The 17,768-nt window shown below is 36.1% G+C and overlaps 1 protein-coding gene across 5 annotated transcripts in view; it reads right to left on the bottom strand.

Moving 5' to 3' along the window:
• The window catches only part of INPP5A (inositol polyphosphate-5-phosphatase A), a 283,547-nt gene that overhangs the window by 166,274 nt on the left and 99,505 nt on the right, over positions 1-17,768 (bottom strand). For all 5 annotated transcript variants that reach the window (XR_011600509.1, XM_070945903.1, XM_070945902.1 and 2 more), the window contains 2 exons: positions 13,357-13,457; positions 12,141-12,228 (listed from right to left, as the gene is read on the bottom strand). Coding sequence is in view for 4 of the 5 variants with exons in the window: in XM_070945903.1 (XP_070802004.1) it covers positions 12,141-12,228; positions 13,357-13,457 (189 nt within the window). In the remaining variant the exon portion in view is untranslated. The remainder of the gene's footprint in view (positions 1-12,140; positions 12,229-13,356; positions 13,458-17,768) is intronic.

Raw genomic sequence — 17,768 nt, 5'->3', positions numbered from 1 at the left:
GCACACATTATGTTTGCCCAGTGTTCTGTTATAGGCACTCTAGTGGCTGATCGGGGGAAAACATGTCAGGAAGTTGCAAAGCTGTGATTTAAATAATTGTAAGTTAAGTTCCATAGTACTCACCTAGGAGAGTCCATGGCTTGGCTCTGAAGTGAACCATCTTTTTCCCTTGTATTGTGAAGGGAGGGGGCAGGGAAAGGAAAGCTGCATAGTTGCATGTCAAGCAAATTGTTAGGAAAGAAGTCTCGGTGTGACATTTCACTCTTAATGCCTTAGTGTTGCAGTAAAACAAGACAACTGGTAAAATTATAGGAAAACAAATGCATAATTTCTTCCTCATTTAGCCGTTTTTGAGGTTGCAGTATAGGAAAGTCATTAATGTTATGTCCTCCTATTGATATTCTAAGCCTTTCAGGGGATAAGTAATGCTTTTCCTATACTCCTCCATGTGGCCAGTTAAATTAGACACATTATTTCTATGCTGTTGGAGAACACTGATCAATAGACACTTGGAAAGCCCTCTACATCTAAGTAAAAACATTTTCTTAATGTCAGAGAGTGTCTAGTTTGAGTTGTACATTGCAACTATTGTTAAATTTAACAAAAGAACAAATAAGTATTTCTGACATTTTAATACTCAAGGCAAAGAACAAATAGCTAAAATAAAACAAGTTAGGAAGTAGTTACCTTTTGTTTTTGTTTTTAATAAAGTACTAAAACTTGGGGCAAAACTTCATGCACATTAAATTCTTAATTCTTAAGCAGGACTTTTTTCTGCCTTGTAAATTGCAGAAAGCATTGATGCAAACTTTTTTTGGATACTTCATCCATAGGCTACATTTAATTTATGATAACTACACACACATACATCCAAGTACAAGATCTGATCAAGGCATATTTGTGTACAAACAGAATACTTCAGAGAAAATACTTTTTTCCAGTTGGTGCTGTAACACTTCCATGTAATTAATAAAACACCCACAACTATAATTCACCAAACACCATGCATACTGTTACCTGATCAGTCCCTTGTATTCTGAGCTTTAGAGCAAATTTACAGATATTGAACCTTGTTCAATTTATTTAATTCATTCTATATATAATATACAGTTGGTTACTAGCTATGATTAGTATTTTTGTTTTATGTTATTTATTACTGTGTTTTTATAAATTTTTATCTTTTATATTGACTGTTTTATTTATTGTTGTGCACCAGCCAGAGTCACTTTTAGGGAGATGTGCAGCTGTATAAATGTGAGGAAGGAAGGAAGGAAGGAAGGAAGGAAGGAAGGAAGGAAGGAAGGAAGGAAGGAAGGAAGAAAGAAAGAAAGAAAGAAAGAAAGAAAGAAAGAAAGAAAGAAAGAAAGAAAGAAAGAAAGAACCAGACTATATAGTTTTATATTGGCATATTAATTGAAAACAGTAAGATTCATTAATATTTGTAGCAGCACTTTGCAATAATACTTCAGTAGTTCCTATATTATTGTTGTAATGCCTAAAAGTTGCTAAGAAACAAAAGAAGAATAAAAAACATGGCTAAGAAACTTTTGTAACACTGTCTCATTTAGCCTCCATCTATAAGTTTTGCCTTTCTTCTTATATATAGCATGTTCTGACAGGTTCTGGAGAGCTGGTAGCGGAAATTTTGAGCAGTTCAGAGAACCGGTAGCGGAAATTTTGAGTAGTTCAACTGGCAAATATCACCTCTGGCTGGCCCCAGAGTGGGATGGGAATGGAGATTTTGCAATATCCTTCCCCCGGGAGTGGGGAGGGAATGGGGATTTTGCAGTATCCTTCCCCTGAAGTGGGGTGAGAATGGAGTTTTTGCAGTATTCTTCCCCTGGAGTGGGGTGGGAATGGAGATTCTGCAATATCCTTCCCCTATCACACCCACCAAGCCACACCACGCCCACCAGGCCACGCTCACAGAACCGGTAATAAAAAAAATTGGATTTCACCACTGATATAGGGTTATGCTCCAAGAAAGCTTTTGGTAATATTTCTACTTTGTTAGTACATATAGTTAGTTTCTTAAAAATACAAAACGTATCAATTTCTGGGGAAACAATGGCAAACTGAAAACAACTCTGCCGATAATCACAACAGAATGAGGAACCAGTAAGTGGACTAGCATTTTGGAATTTATCTCTGGATAAAGGATAGGACTTGGGATCACCTATAGGTGCTCCAGATAGTAGCTCCCTATGAAACAACTATAAGACAGTAGTCTCTGGTGGGTTTAGAGTTTTTGGAGCCATGGTATTGCCATCTTTGCCCAAGCCCAAGGACATGGGTTCACATTGTATTTCTTAATCACTTCTGGAAATTGCTTATTAACAGATTTTTGGATAGTAACAACCTTCAGAATGGCAAATTTCATTACACTGGGTGAATCTCCCTCAATTTTTGGCAAAAAAGTTTTATGCAAGATTAATGACTTAATTATTATTATTATTTTGTTTTAGAATAAACAGCAACAGTGTGATTAGTACATTGAGTTTGAAAAGTTATAAACAGACTAAGGGGCCAGAAGGGCCAGATGGATTTGAAATAAGATTCCGAAATTAATTACAATAATTCTTATTGGTTTGGAAAAAGATATATGAAGAGTTTGAGATTAAGTACCGTGTTTCCCCAAAAATCTTATTTTTTTTAAATCCTGAAATAAGCGCTTGGCCTTATTGCCATGCGCTCAAAAGCCAGATTGGGTTTATTATCAGGGGGTGTCATATTTTGGGGAGAAACAGGGTATAAGAAATCTTCCAGTGAGAAAATGCTGTTGATTAGGAAAAAACATAAGGTGGGACTTTGAAGATTAGTATTCAATCTAGTAGAGGGAACCAGAAAGAAATAAAGATTGTAATTTAAGGAGATGAGACACATTAAAACAGAATGGAACAAAATGTTCTTAACTTTGGATCAATTCAAGGATATTTGGGAACAATGCACTCAGAAGTTCCTCAGAAGATTGTCCGCTATCATAAAAATGGATTGAATGAGACTGAGGTTTATTCAAATGTGGATTTAAAAATGACACATTATAAGAATGACTTGGAAAAAGATGTTAAACTGGATTTACAAATGAAACTGGCAGGTGTCTTAATAATTTAAAAAGATAACAATTTAAAAAAAATAACAAACCAGAAGAGTATAAGAATAACTTTCTAATTCTGGATTTACTAAAAAGATTTATAGTTTTAAAGAAATTTCTGAGACGATATAAAGAAAAATAAAAGGAAATCAAATTCTGGCATCTTTTTAAAGGCATTAAATATCAAAATTGTTGAAAGCAAGGGGAAAGAATATAAAGTTGTCTTATTTGAGCAAGGTTAAAATATACGTGTTGTTTCTGTAACTCTTAAATGGACTTTTGCTGACCAGAACTGAATTAGGAGGCTTTAAAAGTTTGTTTATAGATGACAGAAAAGATATGGGAAGAAGGGAGGCCAAGGGGGAGGGGGAGTGGTCTGCTTCTCTTACCCAATACAAGTTCTGGAGAACTTCCAAAGGTAGATGTGCACTCAGGGTGTGAAGAGAAGGGTGTGGATACAGGCCACTTTGGAGTTTACAACAAGCTCTGTCTCCTAGGATTTCTCACTACTCACTTAATATCTTTGGACTGTGAACAATAAGTAAGGGTCATAGGTAAGCAATGTCTGTTCAACATAGACTGTCAAACAGATGTTGGTAATACCACTCAGTTTCCCATTGCAAATAGTATGAGATACACTCTGTCACCAGCTATGTATGTTATGCAGCTTAACATTCTAGATCTGAGAAGATATTTTACCTTAGACCAATATTATGCTCTCCTTTTAACACTTCTAGCTGAATTGGGAGCATGGTGGCTCATGTAATTAGGATGCTGGGCTGAAGATTGGCAGGCCTGCGTTTGAGCTCCGGTTTATGCCATGAGGTGGAATGAGCTCCCGTCACTTGCTCCAGCTCCTCCCAACCCAGCAGTTTGAAATTAGGCAACCATGAGTAGGTAGATGGATACCACTTTGGTGAGCAACTTAATGGGGACACAAAGGGGTGTTGGTCACCACGATGGAGAAAGGAGTGTTCTCTGGGCAATGATGATGTTACTGTCTGATTCTTTCACAATGGAAGCACTTCAGGAAACACTCCAACAGAGAAATATAGTATCGGTATGCTTCCATAACAGACAGGAACTATCAGATATGTTCTTCTGTATTGCCAGCTTTATACAGAACCTCAAAATGTTCTAATTACTCCACTCTTGAACAGCAAAAAAGATAGTAATTTATACTTTCTGAGGAAGTATCTTTTAGGAAGCTTTCTGCATATCTTCCCAAAATACTAGGTGCTTTATTGGTCCCCAATTGGTTCCCTTTTTATCATGCAAATTCTCCTCCAAGAAGTTACCCTTTGGAGCTCAAGTAGCAATCTCACAGCTTTCCCCTATCTGGGGAAGCCCTGTTAGCTTGGGCATTATACCTGACTATTGATATTTGCTTTGGTGACAGTGCCAGTTTTGTAAAGACATGTCAAGTCTACCATGTTTTCCACCTGGAAGTCCCAAAACATAGCTGAGAGACAACTTGAATATCATACAGTTGGTGCCAAATAGAACCAACCGGAATTTTCCCATCAGATTATTTTCTTCTCTTAAATTTTGCATCCATTTCATGCAACAGTTTTTAATTTGTTCTATTTCTGCACAGTATTATTTTAGTAACAATTTATAAATAGCTCTAATAGATTATCTTGATTTTGTATAAGCATTACAAATTCTAACATATACTTCAATCTTCTTAAAGATCTTTTTTACTTTTCCAGTTATTTGCAGACACAATAACCATGGTAGATCCTTTATTGAACAGTTTCTGTTGTGTCTTTCATCTGTTTTCTGAATCTGGATTTTTAAAAAATCTAAATTAAGCATAAAATTTGCTTAGCATTTGTCACAGTTAAGATTAGTTTCAGTGTATTAGTACAGTATAATCCCATTCAGATATATCAGATATAAATTGCACTGTATCCAATGGAGCTTATCTCTAGGACAGTTATGGCTAACTTTTTTGCCATCGCGTGCCAAAAGTGGGGGGAGCACAGGGGGGGTTGCGTGCCAGTGTGCCCACACCCATAATTCAATGCCCCCGTGCCCCACCCATCCCCCACACATGCGCGCACACCCCCTCTGCACTCCCCCTGCTTTTGGCACGTGATGGCAAAAAGGTTACTGGTGGGCCCGGTAGGTCTGTTTTTCGCCCTCCCCAGGCTCCGGAAGTTTTCTTGGAGCCTGGGGAGGGTGAAAATGGCCTTCCCCACCCCCCTGGAGGCCCTCCGGAGGCCGGAAACGGCCCATTTCCCGACTTCCGGTGGGCCCGAAAGGCCTGAAAATCAGCTGGCTGACACACGCATGCACACTGGAGCTGAGCTAGGGCAACGCTGGCATGCCCACAGACATGGCTCCATGTGCCACTTGTGGCACGCGTGCCATAGGTTCGCCATCATGGCTCTAGGAAATGGTTACATCAACTAGTTATCGATCTAGAATACAGTATGTTTCAAAAATACTGTGTAATGTTCGACATTACTATCCTTTTGAGACAGGAATATAAATCCATAAATAAATGTTATGAATTAATGCTTCTAGTGTGAAATTCTAAATAGATAATACACAATATATTGGGAAATAGGTACATTATTTAAAATATCAGCCTATCCGTTAAATTTACTTGGTAGACATTACTGAAGTTTCTATTTGGAAAATTATACAAGAGAAAATGTGACTTTTTGGACTGTCTTATGATTTTAATATAAAAAGAGCATATAACATGAAGTGCTGCTTTGTTTTCTGCCATCAATACTTCATTATGGTAAATGCAATAGTTCTAAAGCTCTAATATACCCAAGAGTTCATAACACTAAATAGCATTCATGCTATTTATCCAACGAGTCAGTGTGTTCTTATTTATGAATTAGCTGAATGTCTACTGGCAAATGCATTAGCAATTTTTTTTCACATAGCACTTCATTATTTTGTAAGCAATTATGTCCCATTTTATCATTGGAGACACAGTCCTATTCCAAGAAGATAACTTTATCTAGCCTAATATTTGCCTTTCAAGAGGTTCTTTTTCTACTTCGATCACTGCCGCATTACATTGAAGTTTTTAAAAGACTATTAGTGTGTACTTAAATTTCACAGAAATCAGAGGATACTATGTGCACTCACAGACCAAGACAAGCTGTTGAACAAGCTGCTTTCTCCTACTATATTTTCCTCTAAGACCACAGCAATATTTTCTTTTTTTTATAAAACTTATTTTTTAAATAATAGCAGCATGTAAAATTAGTCTGAATCTGTTTAGTTTAGTAGGACTTATTTCATAGTAAATATGTATACAATAACAACCTAATTAAGTCTCTTTCTGATAGACTTTAATGCAAAATCCTGTTACTGACCCCATACAGACAGTCCTTGGTTAATGACTGTCCTATTTAGTGACTGTTTGAAGTTGCCATGGTGCTGAAAAAAGTTAGCATGAGCAGCTGATTGGCGGTTGGATCAGCCTCCCAGATTACCGTCTATCAGCTGTTCCAGGCAGCTGGATCGATGCCATCAATCAGCAGTCACTTATCACCGCCTCCACATGCCCCATTTTTGGCCTCCGTGCATCCTGTTTTTGGCCTGTTCCAGGTGGTGGGGATAGGCGGCAGCAGCAATCCCCACTGCCTGGAATGGGCCAAAAATGGAGCGCATGGAGACCGAAAACAGGATGCACGGAGGTCAAAAATGGGATGCACGGAGGTGGTAATAGGTGATAGTGGCGATGGGCGGCAATGGTGGCGATGGGTGGTGCCAATCCCCGCAGCCTGGAACAGCTGATCATCGGTATTCCAGTAGGCCGATCCAACCGCCAATCAGCTGCTCATGCTAAATCAGGCTGTGCTGAAGGTCACCAGGCTGTTTGCTGCAAGGAGGCAAATTGCTGGGAGGCAGAGGCAGATTTTTTTTTCTTGTTTTCCTCCCCAAAAGCTAGGTGCGTCTTATACTTCGAAGCATCTTATAGTCCGAAAAATATGGTAACGTATATACTTACCAATCATTATTTAGTAAAATCTTTTAACTTTTACTTTAAAGAATATAGGAAAACATTTTAATATCCAAGGACAAAATTTGTGACAAAAATGGGTTGTAATTAAGATGATCAGTTTTAACCATTTTAGTTAAAATTAAAGTAATAAAAAGACACTAATTTTGCAGTGGCTACTTCAAAGTGGCTAAATGTACACTGATACGCATTTGACAAGTAGAGAGTTTATAGGCTGTATCTTTTTTTTCCCAATGTGAATAAATTGTTTATTTTTTGTGACATGACTTTTTCCTACATTATAACTTTAAAAATATCAGAGGAAGAGGAGTTTTATATACGTAATTATTACTACATATTGACAAAACATTTTTACCACATACAATAATGCACTTTTTTAAAAAAGATCTACTGATCTATAAAAATTTCCTGTTTATCTTGAAAGCTAGCCTAAAGACTCTTAAACACAAGAGCACTTACTTCTAAATGAACACATATAACATTACAGTGTTGAACTGTCCTTTTCCTATATAAGAACCATGAGTTATGTTGGAGGACATATTGTTTTATTTTATCTTAGGAATCAACTGGTTCCTTGAATAGTACTGAAAATAAATACTGAAAATTACTCCAAAGGTTACATTTGAGAATAATTAATCAATTAACAGCGTAATGTTACTTCAAAGCAAATGAACTAAATGTTGTTTCTTCCCATGTTTCAGGACCACAATTTTTGGTTGGTCTCATGGTGTTTTCTTGTCTGTTTACCTGAATATGATTTGTTACCAACAGTTCAATTTATGAGTTACATATATTCTACATATATTCTCTATAATTGAACCATAATATTCTTTCAGCTTTTACTTTTCAAGCTGTATCATTGATTAAAACAACATGTGTAGATCTACATTATTATTTGGGTGGCGGGGGAGAATCTACAATAAAAAAGATCAAAGTATTATAGAGTTTTTGCTTTTCTTCTAAACAACTGAAACTATTTTTAAATAATCAGTGTAATAGCAATCAACAAAGAAAGATCAGGAAGGGATCTTTTTCATGTTAATCATATGTGAAGTTTTGTATGCATCTTTGAGTAGCATCTCCATTTATACCTTATTAAATTATTAACATTTATTATATTTCCTCCTCTCATCCCATATGAAAAAGAAGACTTTTAGCAGTTTCAAACAGTGTGTGTGTGTGTGTGTGTGTGTGTGTGTATGTTAATCTGTATGTACATTCTGTATAGATTATGCAGTTACTATTGCTAGTGCTCTGTTATACACAGAAAGATCAAAAGAACTTTGCAATTAGTTCTGCAAACACAGCGGCTTTAAATGTACCTTTAACAATAAACTCTCAGCTGGCATGCCGATGCCATAGATATTCATATGGAGGTGAAACATTTGCACTTTGAAAAAGAGGCTGTTGTTTCATACGGTTTCTTGATACAGATTTTGCCAAAACACCATTTGTTTTAACCATGGCTTGAAGAAAACTTTTGTTACTTATTTCATATAAAATGCTAACTATAAATGGTTTACAAGCCATGTCTGGTTTAGCATATCATTCCAAAATCAAATGGAAGTGGTGAGTGAACAAAGCCAATAAGGATTAGTAGACTGTTTATTAATATCAGAAAAACTGTCAACAGGTTTTGCAATGGAAAAGCTATTAAAAAGGCTTCTGCTGTAATGTCAAGGATTTTTTTTTAACATCAGAGTTATTTTTAAAGAATTTTACTGGCAAAATATATGATATCTGGAAAAAGAACATATAAGGAAAAATTGTATTTATACTTGAAATTTGTATTCAATATATTAATGGTTAATATATCACTATTTTTTTGCTGAAAAACCTCAATTAAATATTTGAAGTATGTTTACATGCACGTCGTGTGTGTGTTTGTTTGTGTGTGTGTATATATGTATGTTTGCAGTCACTAAAATGAAAGAAGTGGGAAATAGTCACTTCCAACAATGATATCCTACATGAATTTTTGAAAACTTTCAAAGACGAATCATTTTTCATGCCTAACTGATGGCAAATACCTCTTTTAAAATCATAAAAAGTTAGATACTCAAACAAGAGGCTTCAAGTAAAGGATAAAGAGACATAATAAAGAAACTAGCTGCCTTTAGTGGCTTCTTCCAATCCAACATGCATAGGCTTAGAACTGGCATTTCCTGAAAACCGACTTGTGTGAAATAAAACCAATTGAAACTACTGGTAGGTAAAGGCATATTCCAGATTATGCATCCAAAGGAAGATGGGGAGCACTGTTGATAGGAATAAAAAGCATAATTTCTATGCCCATTCAAATAAAGTTATCATCTAAACTGGCCTAATATGTTTTTGACTTGGAGATAACAGTCAAATTATTCTTTGGGACTAAGGACTGAAAAGAGAATCACCTCTATTGAAAAAAATGGCACAGTCGAAAAATGCAACCAAATAGAACTTCAGCTAGATTTTCAAATTACAAAGTATAAATCTCAATCCCATATTTATAAATAAATATATAAAATTACTACATCTACTGGTTAAATAGTTTGTATATTTTTGTTTCTTCGTTTTAGAAAGAGAAATATTATTTTAAACAGAAATAATAATATATGATCATCTACATTAGATGCTTAGTTGAGGTGATGAACAGAAAGGAGGCAGAAGACTATCTTTTCAATTTTTCCACTCTCTATAGTAAATCGGGGTATGCATGCAGAAAATGAGATTTGGAGTAGAAGAGAAATCTACTCAACTGATGACAGCCACCACTGGAAATCAAATGTGGCAGAGGAAACCAGATCCAGATCTATAATACACCCTTCTGAATTTCTCCAAATTTGCAAAAGGAATATTCAACACCAAATCCTTTAGCCGATTGCTATAATTTGCACACCAAGAGGCTTTAGTTGTGTGTAAATGTAATATCCTGGCTCCACCTCGTGGTGAAAGTGTGCTCAGCGCAAGAGACTGGGGGGATAGGAGGAGTCAAGAAAATGTAGTCTTTCTCCTCCATCCACCCACCCCCAGAGGTAAAATGATCTAAAAGGAACTAATCAAATATTTGAATTCTCCTTGTACTAAATTAAATTATATCAGTCTTCCTGAATCATTTTATTATATTTAGAAAAGTTCCTTCTGACAGATAATACGCTCATCAAGATCAAGCATGTGTTTTCCATTTCTGGGAACACACGGAATTTTCTGAAAGCCATTAATAACACAGGATTTATATACAAGATAAATTCAATTTCTTTTTTCAGTTAATGGCCAATTAATTGAGGCAAGCCTGACTGAAAATATTGCTCAAATGTCATTAATCTAACAAAAATTAACTTTACAATTTTTTGCAATCAGGAGAACATGATTTTACGGTAATGTTATTCTATACTGCAGCACAATCCCTATCTTATTTAAAGGTCACATTAGCTTAAAGTACTGAAATCCATCACTGTAGGGGCATTTATATTGAAAGTGAAACATCTTCAGCATTCATTACATATATATTTCTGTTAGTTCACTGTTTGTTATTTGGTTGATGTACTCTTCCCTTGCTACTTTCAGTGTTCAGGTTTTCAAATAAATTGATTCCACCAAGTCACAATTTTGTTCAACATATAATATAGTTTTTGTCTGCTACGACAATATCACAGATGTTTATAAACAAAGAACTCTCTACCATAAACCAAGTATTCATTCATTTTTGTTGTCTTCTCTCTGAAAATTCACCATGGAATGCTTGGAGGCCTCCTCATTTCATCCCCAAAGCAGTAGTGGATAGACTAGGAAGTAACTGAATTGAGAGTGGACTGAAGTTACCCAGTACTTCATGATTGAGTTGGCATTTGAATATAGTCCAAAATCAACATCTGAATAACTACAGTGTTTTCTCCTACCCTGGCAACAAATAGAATGAGATCTGAGAAAAATGAAAATGGCATTAAGAAGATAAGCCATTTTTAACCTACGTTCTTAATAAGCCCAGGGACAGGTTGAATACAAGCACTCGTTTATATAGCCAGCCAGGGTTTGCTGTGCATTCGTGGGAAGATACGGTGGTTTCCGATTCTTAAACTGTGTCAATTTGTTTACAATTTTTCATTTGGTTTCTTTTCGATTTGGGTGAATGATAAGGAGTTTTGTGGGGTTATTTTTCTTAGCTTGTGTTTATGAGAATGTGTCAGTGAGACAGTTGCTCTGTTGAAGATATATGAAGTTTCAGTGCAAACACAACAGCAATCTATAATTAAGCGACCCACAATTCTGACCTTAAAACCATGACTTCAAAATCTTGGGGAGTGGTGGTGGTAAGATTTCAGAAAGCATCCAATTCTGATTTAAAATTATGTAAACTTGTATTTTATTATTATTTTATGAAAATATGCATAATATATTCCTAACATCTTACTATCTTATGATGGTTTTTAATCTTAGAAAGCAATTGAAATGTGTAATTTTTTTTTTTTTTTGCAGGATTCAATCTGGGTCGGTCACTGGGACCAAAGGTTTAATTTTCTAAGCTTTTAGACCTGTGCTGAGTCCATCCTCAGGGAATTTCTCTCCACCGGAAGGTGTGCTTTGGACTATTCTATGAGTAATATTTAAGTTATGCCTGATTGGGTATGGCTTCTTATTGGTTGATTGGGGTGTTGGCCTGCTTTTTGTTATCATAGCTTAAATTTTTGTTACTATATGGGTTTGAAAAGTCACCTATTTTATGTGGTGAATTATCTCCAACCATTATCACACTGCTGATAACAGATTTTATTAATGCCTGTTTTGTCTTTTTAAAAATGAAGCTAACATCTAGAGCGCTCTTATTAAATACATTTGCGGTTGCAAATTAAATATACTATACTTCTGACCTGCAATAACTCTAAAAAAAAGCCTTATGTAACCCTTCCTCAACCAGATTCCTCCATATATGCCAATAATGCAACTGCTGGAATTTATTTGACCAGCATTTGACCAAAGTTACTGGGAATAGTATCTAAAGGTTAACAAAGACCACCTTTTGTAAAGATGCATAAGTGAAGTCATCTATAACATACAAAAAAGTGTCAGGAAATGTACCGTAAAGTGTTCCTGTGACTTGAAATTTTCATCCAGATAAACCCGGGCTCTGTTGTAGTCTTTCATAGCATCACTAGATAGCAATTCTCTGGGGAAAAAATTAAAAAAGAAAATATACAGAGTAAATTTCTTTTGAAATATTAAGGAACTCTTTACGAACAATCAAAACATATTAACAGCCTCTTATTTTTTGGGAGGTTATTGGAGAAATCGGTTACAAATGAACAATGGAAATAAATTGCTGTATTTAATTAATTGCTATTCTATTGTTTATTTGTTGAGTTCTCCTTCACAAGTCAAGCCATGAATATTTGCAGGCACCTTTCAACTATGTTACACTAAAAGGAATGTTAGTGTAATAAAAACGAGAGGGAACTTCTTTCTAGTGCTCAGGAGAGGGCACTATTTCTCTTTTTTCAGCAAAAGAAAAAAACATTTCTTTTTATATTCACTTATGTGGTAAAAGTATGTCTAAAAAAATTATACTCCAAGAATAAATTATTACTAAACCACATCAGACAGAAGACCTGTGGGGACTAATTCTTTGAAGTGGAATACAATTACTGTTCTGCAGAGGTAAAATAATCAGAAAAAAGTATCCATTCAAAATGGAAAGTAAAATAGCATAAAGTAGTCAGCATTATCAGAAGGAGGTAACTATCTCAGGTGGTTCTATTATTATTATTATTTTTTATTTTTGAACCATCAATAAACAGATTGACCCTAACTCAGAATATAAAAACCTGGACATTAGAAACCTGGAAAATTGATTGTGTTTTTGTATGTTCCTTCAAGTGGCTGGTGTGTGTGTGTGTGTGTGTGTGGGAGGGGTGCTTTTATTTTACAAAAAGTAAGTAGACATTTTTTTTAAACAAAAGGAACTGTAAATTATAAATGCTTTCAATAAGAAAGAGGAGTTTAGGGTGCAAAGGTCTATGGCTTCCTCACAGGGTTAGATAAACAAACACTGATTTGGTATAAAGCAGCTTCCTAGCAATCTTATTTTCCAAAATGGTTGAAGTAATAGCAAGACAAGTCAAACAAGTAGTGGAAGCAATTCTCCTTAGATAAATAATATTGGATTATAAAATAGCGTACTTATTGTAGAGGTGAACAGAGTAGTAATTTGAAGAGGTTATCAAATGGTTTGCATTTATTTTCTTTTCAAAAAGCAAAAGTATTTATCTAGTTTTGGCCTGACTTTTTTGTTACTTACTTAACAAACTTGTCCACGTGAGACATAGATGCTTCATAGTTTTTCCCTCCAAACTCTTGACAATGTAATGCCATGAAGTGTGGCTTATGTGCATGTACAATCTGCAAAATAAAATAAATGTATGAATATCGCATTCCAAAATGACATTAGGCGAAGCCAGCTAAAAATCAATGTTCAACAATCACAGTAATGACTCACTTCAAATCAAAATTTATCAAATCCCATTTACTCTACATACTTTTCTGAATACTATGTTAAGGTTTCTGAGCCTATAAGGTTTCAGAGTGCATATTTTCTTCTATCGTTTTTTTTTACAAAAAGGTTATCAAGACAGAAAAGGACATGTAAAATATTGATCAATAAATCCTTGGGTACAGATGAATAAATAACATCTACTGCTCATTTGCATGATACTTTCTAAGTTATATGTGACAGATCTGCAAAGCAAATGAGAGGAAAGGTTTTATGGAACTGGAATACCTGTACTTTTTATACTTGGAAAACTAGTATAAGTTTTCTTCTTCTCCAAATCAATAGTATTTAAATTAGCATGAAGAACTTTAAAAGTTTTGACAAATAAAATACAAGAAGTGGGGATTCAGTTTATATACACATAAACCAAACTAAAATATTAAATTGTGAAATAGGCAAATAAATGAGCAACTTTCATTCCTACGCAGATTAGGAAATTGACAATGAACTACTCCTTGGGGCCATGTTAATTTATGTTTTTCCTGTTGCTTAACTGTCAGGAACCTGTTGAAGATACACTGTCCTAGTAGCTATTCTGCCAGAGTAATGAGGCTTCCAAGTGATGCATCGTGAAGACAGCACAGCGGTGTTTCTTGCATTCTCTGGCTTAATTTCCCTTCCCAGTGAATATCCCTGCTGATGGTAAAAACAATCACCAATCTCTGTTCTTAATGCATGGTAAAGTAGGACTGGGCCAGGATAGATAGGGGCTTAGATAATACCATTCAAAATTTCAAGCTGCTGACAGGCTACTTGTCAAAGCCAGTGACCTGCCCCCATTCCTCCCTTCTGGCAAGCCATCCCAAGCCTGAGAGGCCTGGGGCTGCCCTGTCCTTCTCCTCCCCCCATTCCTCCGAAACCAAAAAAGCCACCCCCTCAGCCTCCATTGGCCACAGCTCCAGCTCATCCTCCCCCGCGGATTCAGGCTCCGACAGGAGCATGACACAGTGTTTTACAAGATAAAATATACAAAGTTGAGTACACAAATTAAAAATACACAAATAAAAGAGCCGCACCCAGTTAAGAAACATAGAACAGAATTAACAAAGCCAAATGTTAACCATAATGCAACTAAAATGGAACTGCATCCTAAACAACCTTTGTTGAGAGTTGCTTTTAGAAGGTGGGAGCCAACTGGCTGTCCACTGAGAAGCTATCCAAAGGCCTGGTACTGCCATCAAAACACAGGGTTTCCAGGTCTCCCTTACCCCACTGAAGGGAGATTGTACCAGCTGTCCCAGTTTCAATGGGAGAATATCATCCTATAGAAAAGTTGGTGACAAGACATACCAAGGTTTATAGCACCAGTATTATAAATTATCCCTGAAAGGCCATTGGTAACCACGATAGAGTCTGCAACGTTAATATAATGTACTGCCACCTTTTAACCCTGATTATAACATAGAGTGCTGCATTCTGAACTAACTGCAGCCTCTGAATGGTCCTTAAAGATGGGGAGCATGTTGCAACAGACCAAAGAAACGGCAACACATAATGGAATGTGGAAATGACCTTTGGGAAACGAGGGAAGAGATGCTGCCTAAGAAACAATCAGACAAAAGATGAAGGAGCCCCCAATGGCTTCACCATTAGAGAAAGAAACTTCGAAGGAATGGATCAAACAATTGAAAGTGGCAGCCAGGAAGTTTACCTTCAGACTTGCAAGGTTGTGTTAATGTAGCCTCACAATAAAGTAGATTTACCTCATCTAATCATGTTTCCTGTCTGGTTTACCAGGGAGGTCTGACACGACAACAGAATGAATCACTGTAACAAGATCTCCCGCCCCCAGATGTAGCTTCCACCTGCTGTTCTAATAATCTTGTTTTAAATATTTTATTTTTAAATTTATTGTGGAGGTATTAACGCTGGATTTGTTTGAATCCTGTTATGATGCATGTTTTATTGTTTTGCTGTAAAGCACCATGAATCAACGAACTGAACTCTGTGATGAGCAACTTAAATTTAAAAAAATATAAACTAATAAATCATAGCAAGATTTTAAAATGGGAATTATCCTTGGTATATTTAAAATAATTCCATAAAAGACCGAAATAAAATAGTCTCAGGAATATAGTTTATATAGTTTACTTTATTGTCATTGCACATGGTACAACAACATTAAATGCCATTTTCATCGTACATTAAAACTATAAAAATAAAAACACATACATCCTTTACATTCTATATAATTGAAATTGAAAAAAATAGTCAGATTATTTGTGTGTGTGTGTGTGTGTGTGTGTGTGTTTGAGAGAGAGAGAGAGAGAGAGAGAGAGAGAGAGAGAGAGAGGGAGGGAGGGAGGGGGAGAGGGGAGGGAGAGAGAGGGAGAGGGACAGAGAGAGAGAGGGAGGGAGAAAGGGAGAGAGAGAGAAGGGGCAGACAGACATCTATATGTGGGTATGGGGGGGGGGAGAGAGAAAACACTTACAAATTAATGAGATACACAATAGATACAGAATTAAGCCAAAATAGTAGTTAAGAGTAAGGTTGAGACAGAACACATGCAGACAGAAGGCTAACTGTATTCACTCAAATATAATTTTAAAAGAAAAAGTAGGAAATATACAAGGAAAAATTATATGACTGAGAACACCTTGGCTCTTCTACCACCACAAAAAAGGAGGTGGGGTGAAGAGTAAGATTACTGGTTTTGGCCATCTAAAATTATCTGTCTGAATGAAGAATGAAGTGGGACAAAATGGAATTCTTCCAGTTTTGAAAGCTCAAATGGGAGAGCCGCAAAACTGCTAACCACATGAGTTAGCTTCTCATTTTTGGCCCAGTATGTAATAATGGAAGGGGTGGAGTTGTAAGATTATTTCTAGGAAACAGAAGCATCACAGAAAGCCATTCATCCCCCAATCATCTCACAACTGGATTACAGTGATGTGCTCAGCATGGGGCTCTCCTTGAAGACCATCTGGCAACTACCACTGGTCCAGAAGGCAGCAATGCAGGCACTGATGGGGGCACGTTATGCATGTGTGACAGATGCTTTGTGACTTGAACTGGTTCCCAGTTGGCTTCTGGTACAATTTGAAGGGCCTGGTATTTACCTTAGAGACTTTTGTATCATAGGAGGCCTGGCTAGCTGAGGGATCTCTTATCATCTGTTGTCTCTGCCTATGCATTCAGTCCAGTAGAGTGAGTGAACTACACATCCCATCAATTAAAGAATATCATCTTGCAGACCTAGGAAGCACTCCTACTCTACTGCAATTCCAGCCTTTTGGAATGATCTCATCCCTGGAATTTTGTGTGGCTATCATCCTTATGTTCTTCAAGAAACTACTGAAGACCTGGTTGTTCTTCCAGGCCTTGGGAACAGGATGATTGTGGAGGTCCCTTTTTTATTTTGCTTTATTTTAATCTGATTTATTTTGGACTTTTTGTATTTTTCTATTCTGGTTGGCTGCATTTCTTTTAATATGTTGGACTTTAATTGTAAGTACCCGGAGTCATTCAGGAGTTGGGAAGTCTATAAAATAAATTAGCTAACTTAAACAAGGGAACATTAGGTTCAGATCTGACTTTTTTCTGAGTTTATGTATTATTCTCAGCTTTTTCACAATAACATGTACCCTTGAATGAACTTTTAAAATCCCTTTGTTTTGTTGTCTTGTAGAAATGGTGAATCCTCTGGATTTCAGCTATAAATTGCAAAGCATTTTAAAAACAAACATATCCAAAGAAATCAACATTCTGAGCACTAGCATCCACAGGCTACCTCTCAATTATATGGGAAGTTCCTTATAGGCCTTTTGCTGGCAAATCATATGACCAAAAGAAAAACTATAATTAAATTTATATTTTGAGCAAGTTAAATAGCCAGTTCTTTTTTTAAAAAAAGATTTATAATGAGAGCTGCTTTTTTAAATATAGAATGTTCTTATGTGCTATTTTGCAATTTCCATTCTTCTGCAACCATAAATCTGCTTCTTCTTCCAACCGTGTTTCTCCAAAAAGAAGCCCTAATGCGTCTTTTAGAGCAAAAATAATAATAATTAAAGACCGGGTCTTCTTTTCGGAGAAACATGGTAGCTACTGTATAAGAAATGAAAGCACTGCATTCAGTCTGGTGCAAATGTAATAAAAGTGCAATCTACTAAAATCAGCTTGGTTCCATACTTATAAATGCAAAGCATAAAGTGCTGGT

The sequence above is a fragment of the Pituophis catenifer genome, unplaced genomic scaffold (genome assembly GCF_029215685.1).
Source record: "Pituophis catenifer annectens isolate HBS135680 unplaced genomic scaffold, rPitCat1.0.hap2 SCAF_6, whole genome shotgun sequence".
NCBI classification, from domain to species: Eukaryota; Metazoa; Chordata; class Lepidosauria; order Squamata; family Colubridae; genus Pituophis; species Pituophis catenifer.
This window is presented reverse-complemented; position numbering and strand designations above follow the sequence as displayed.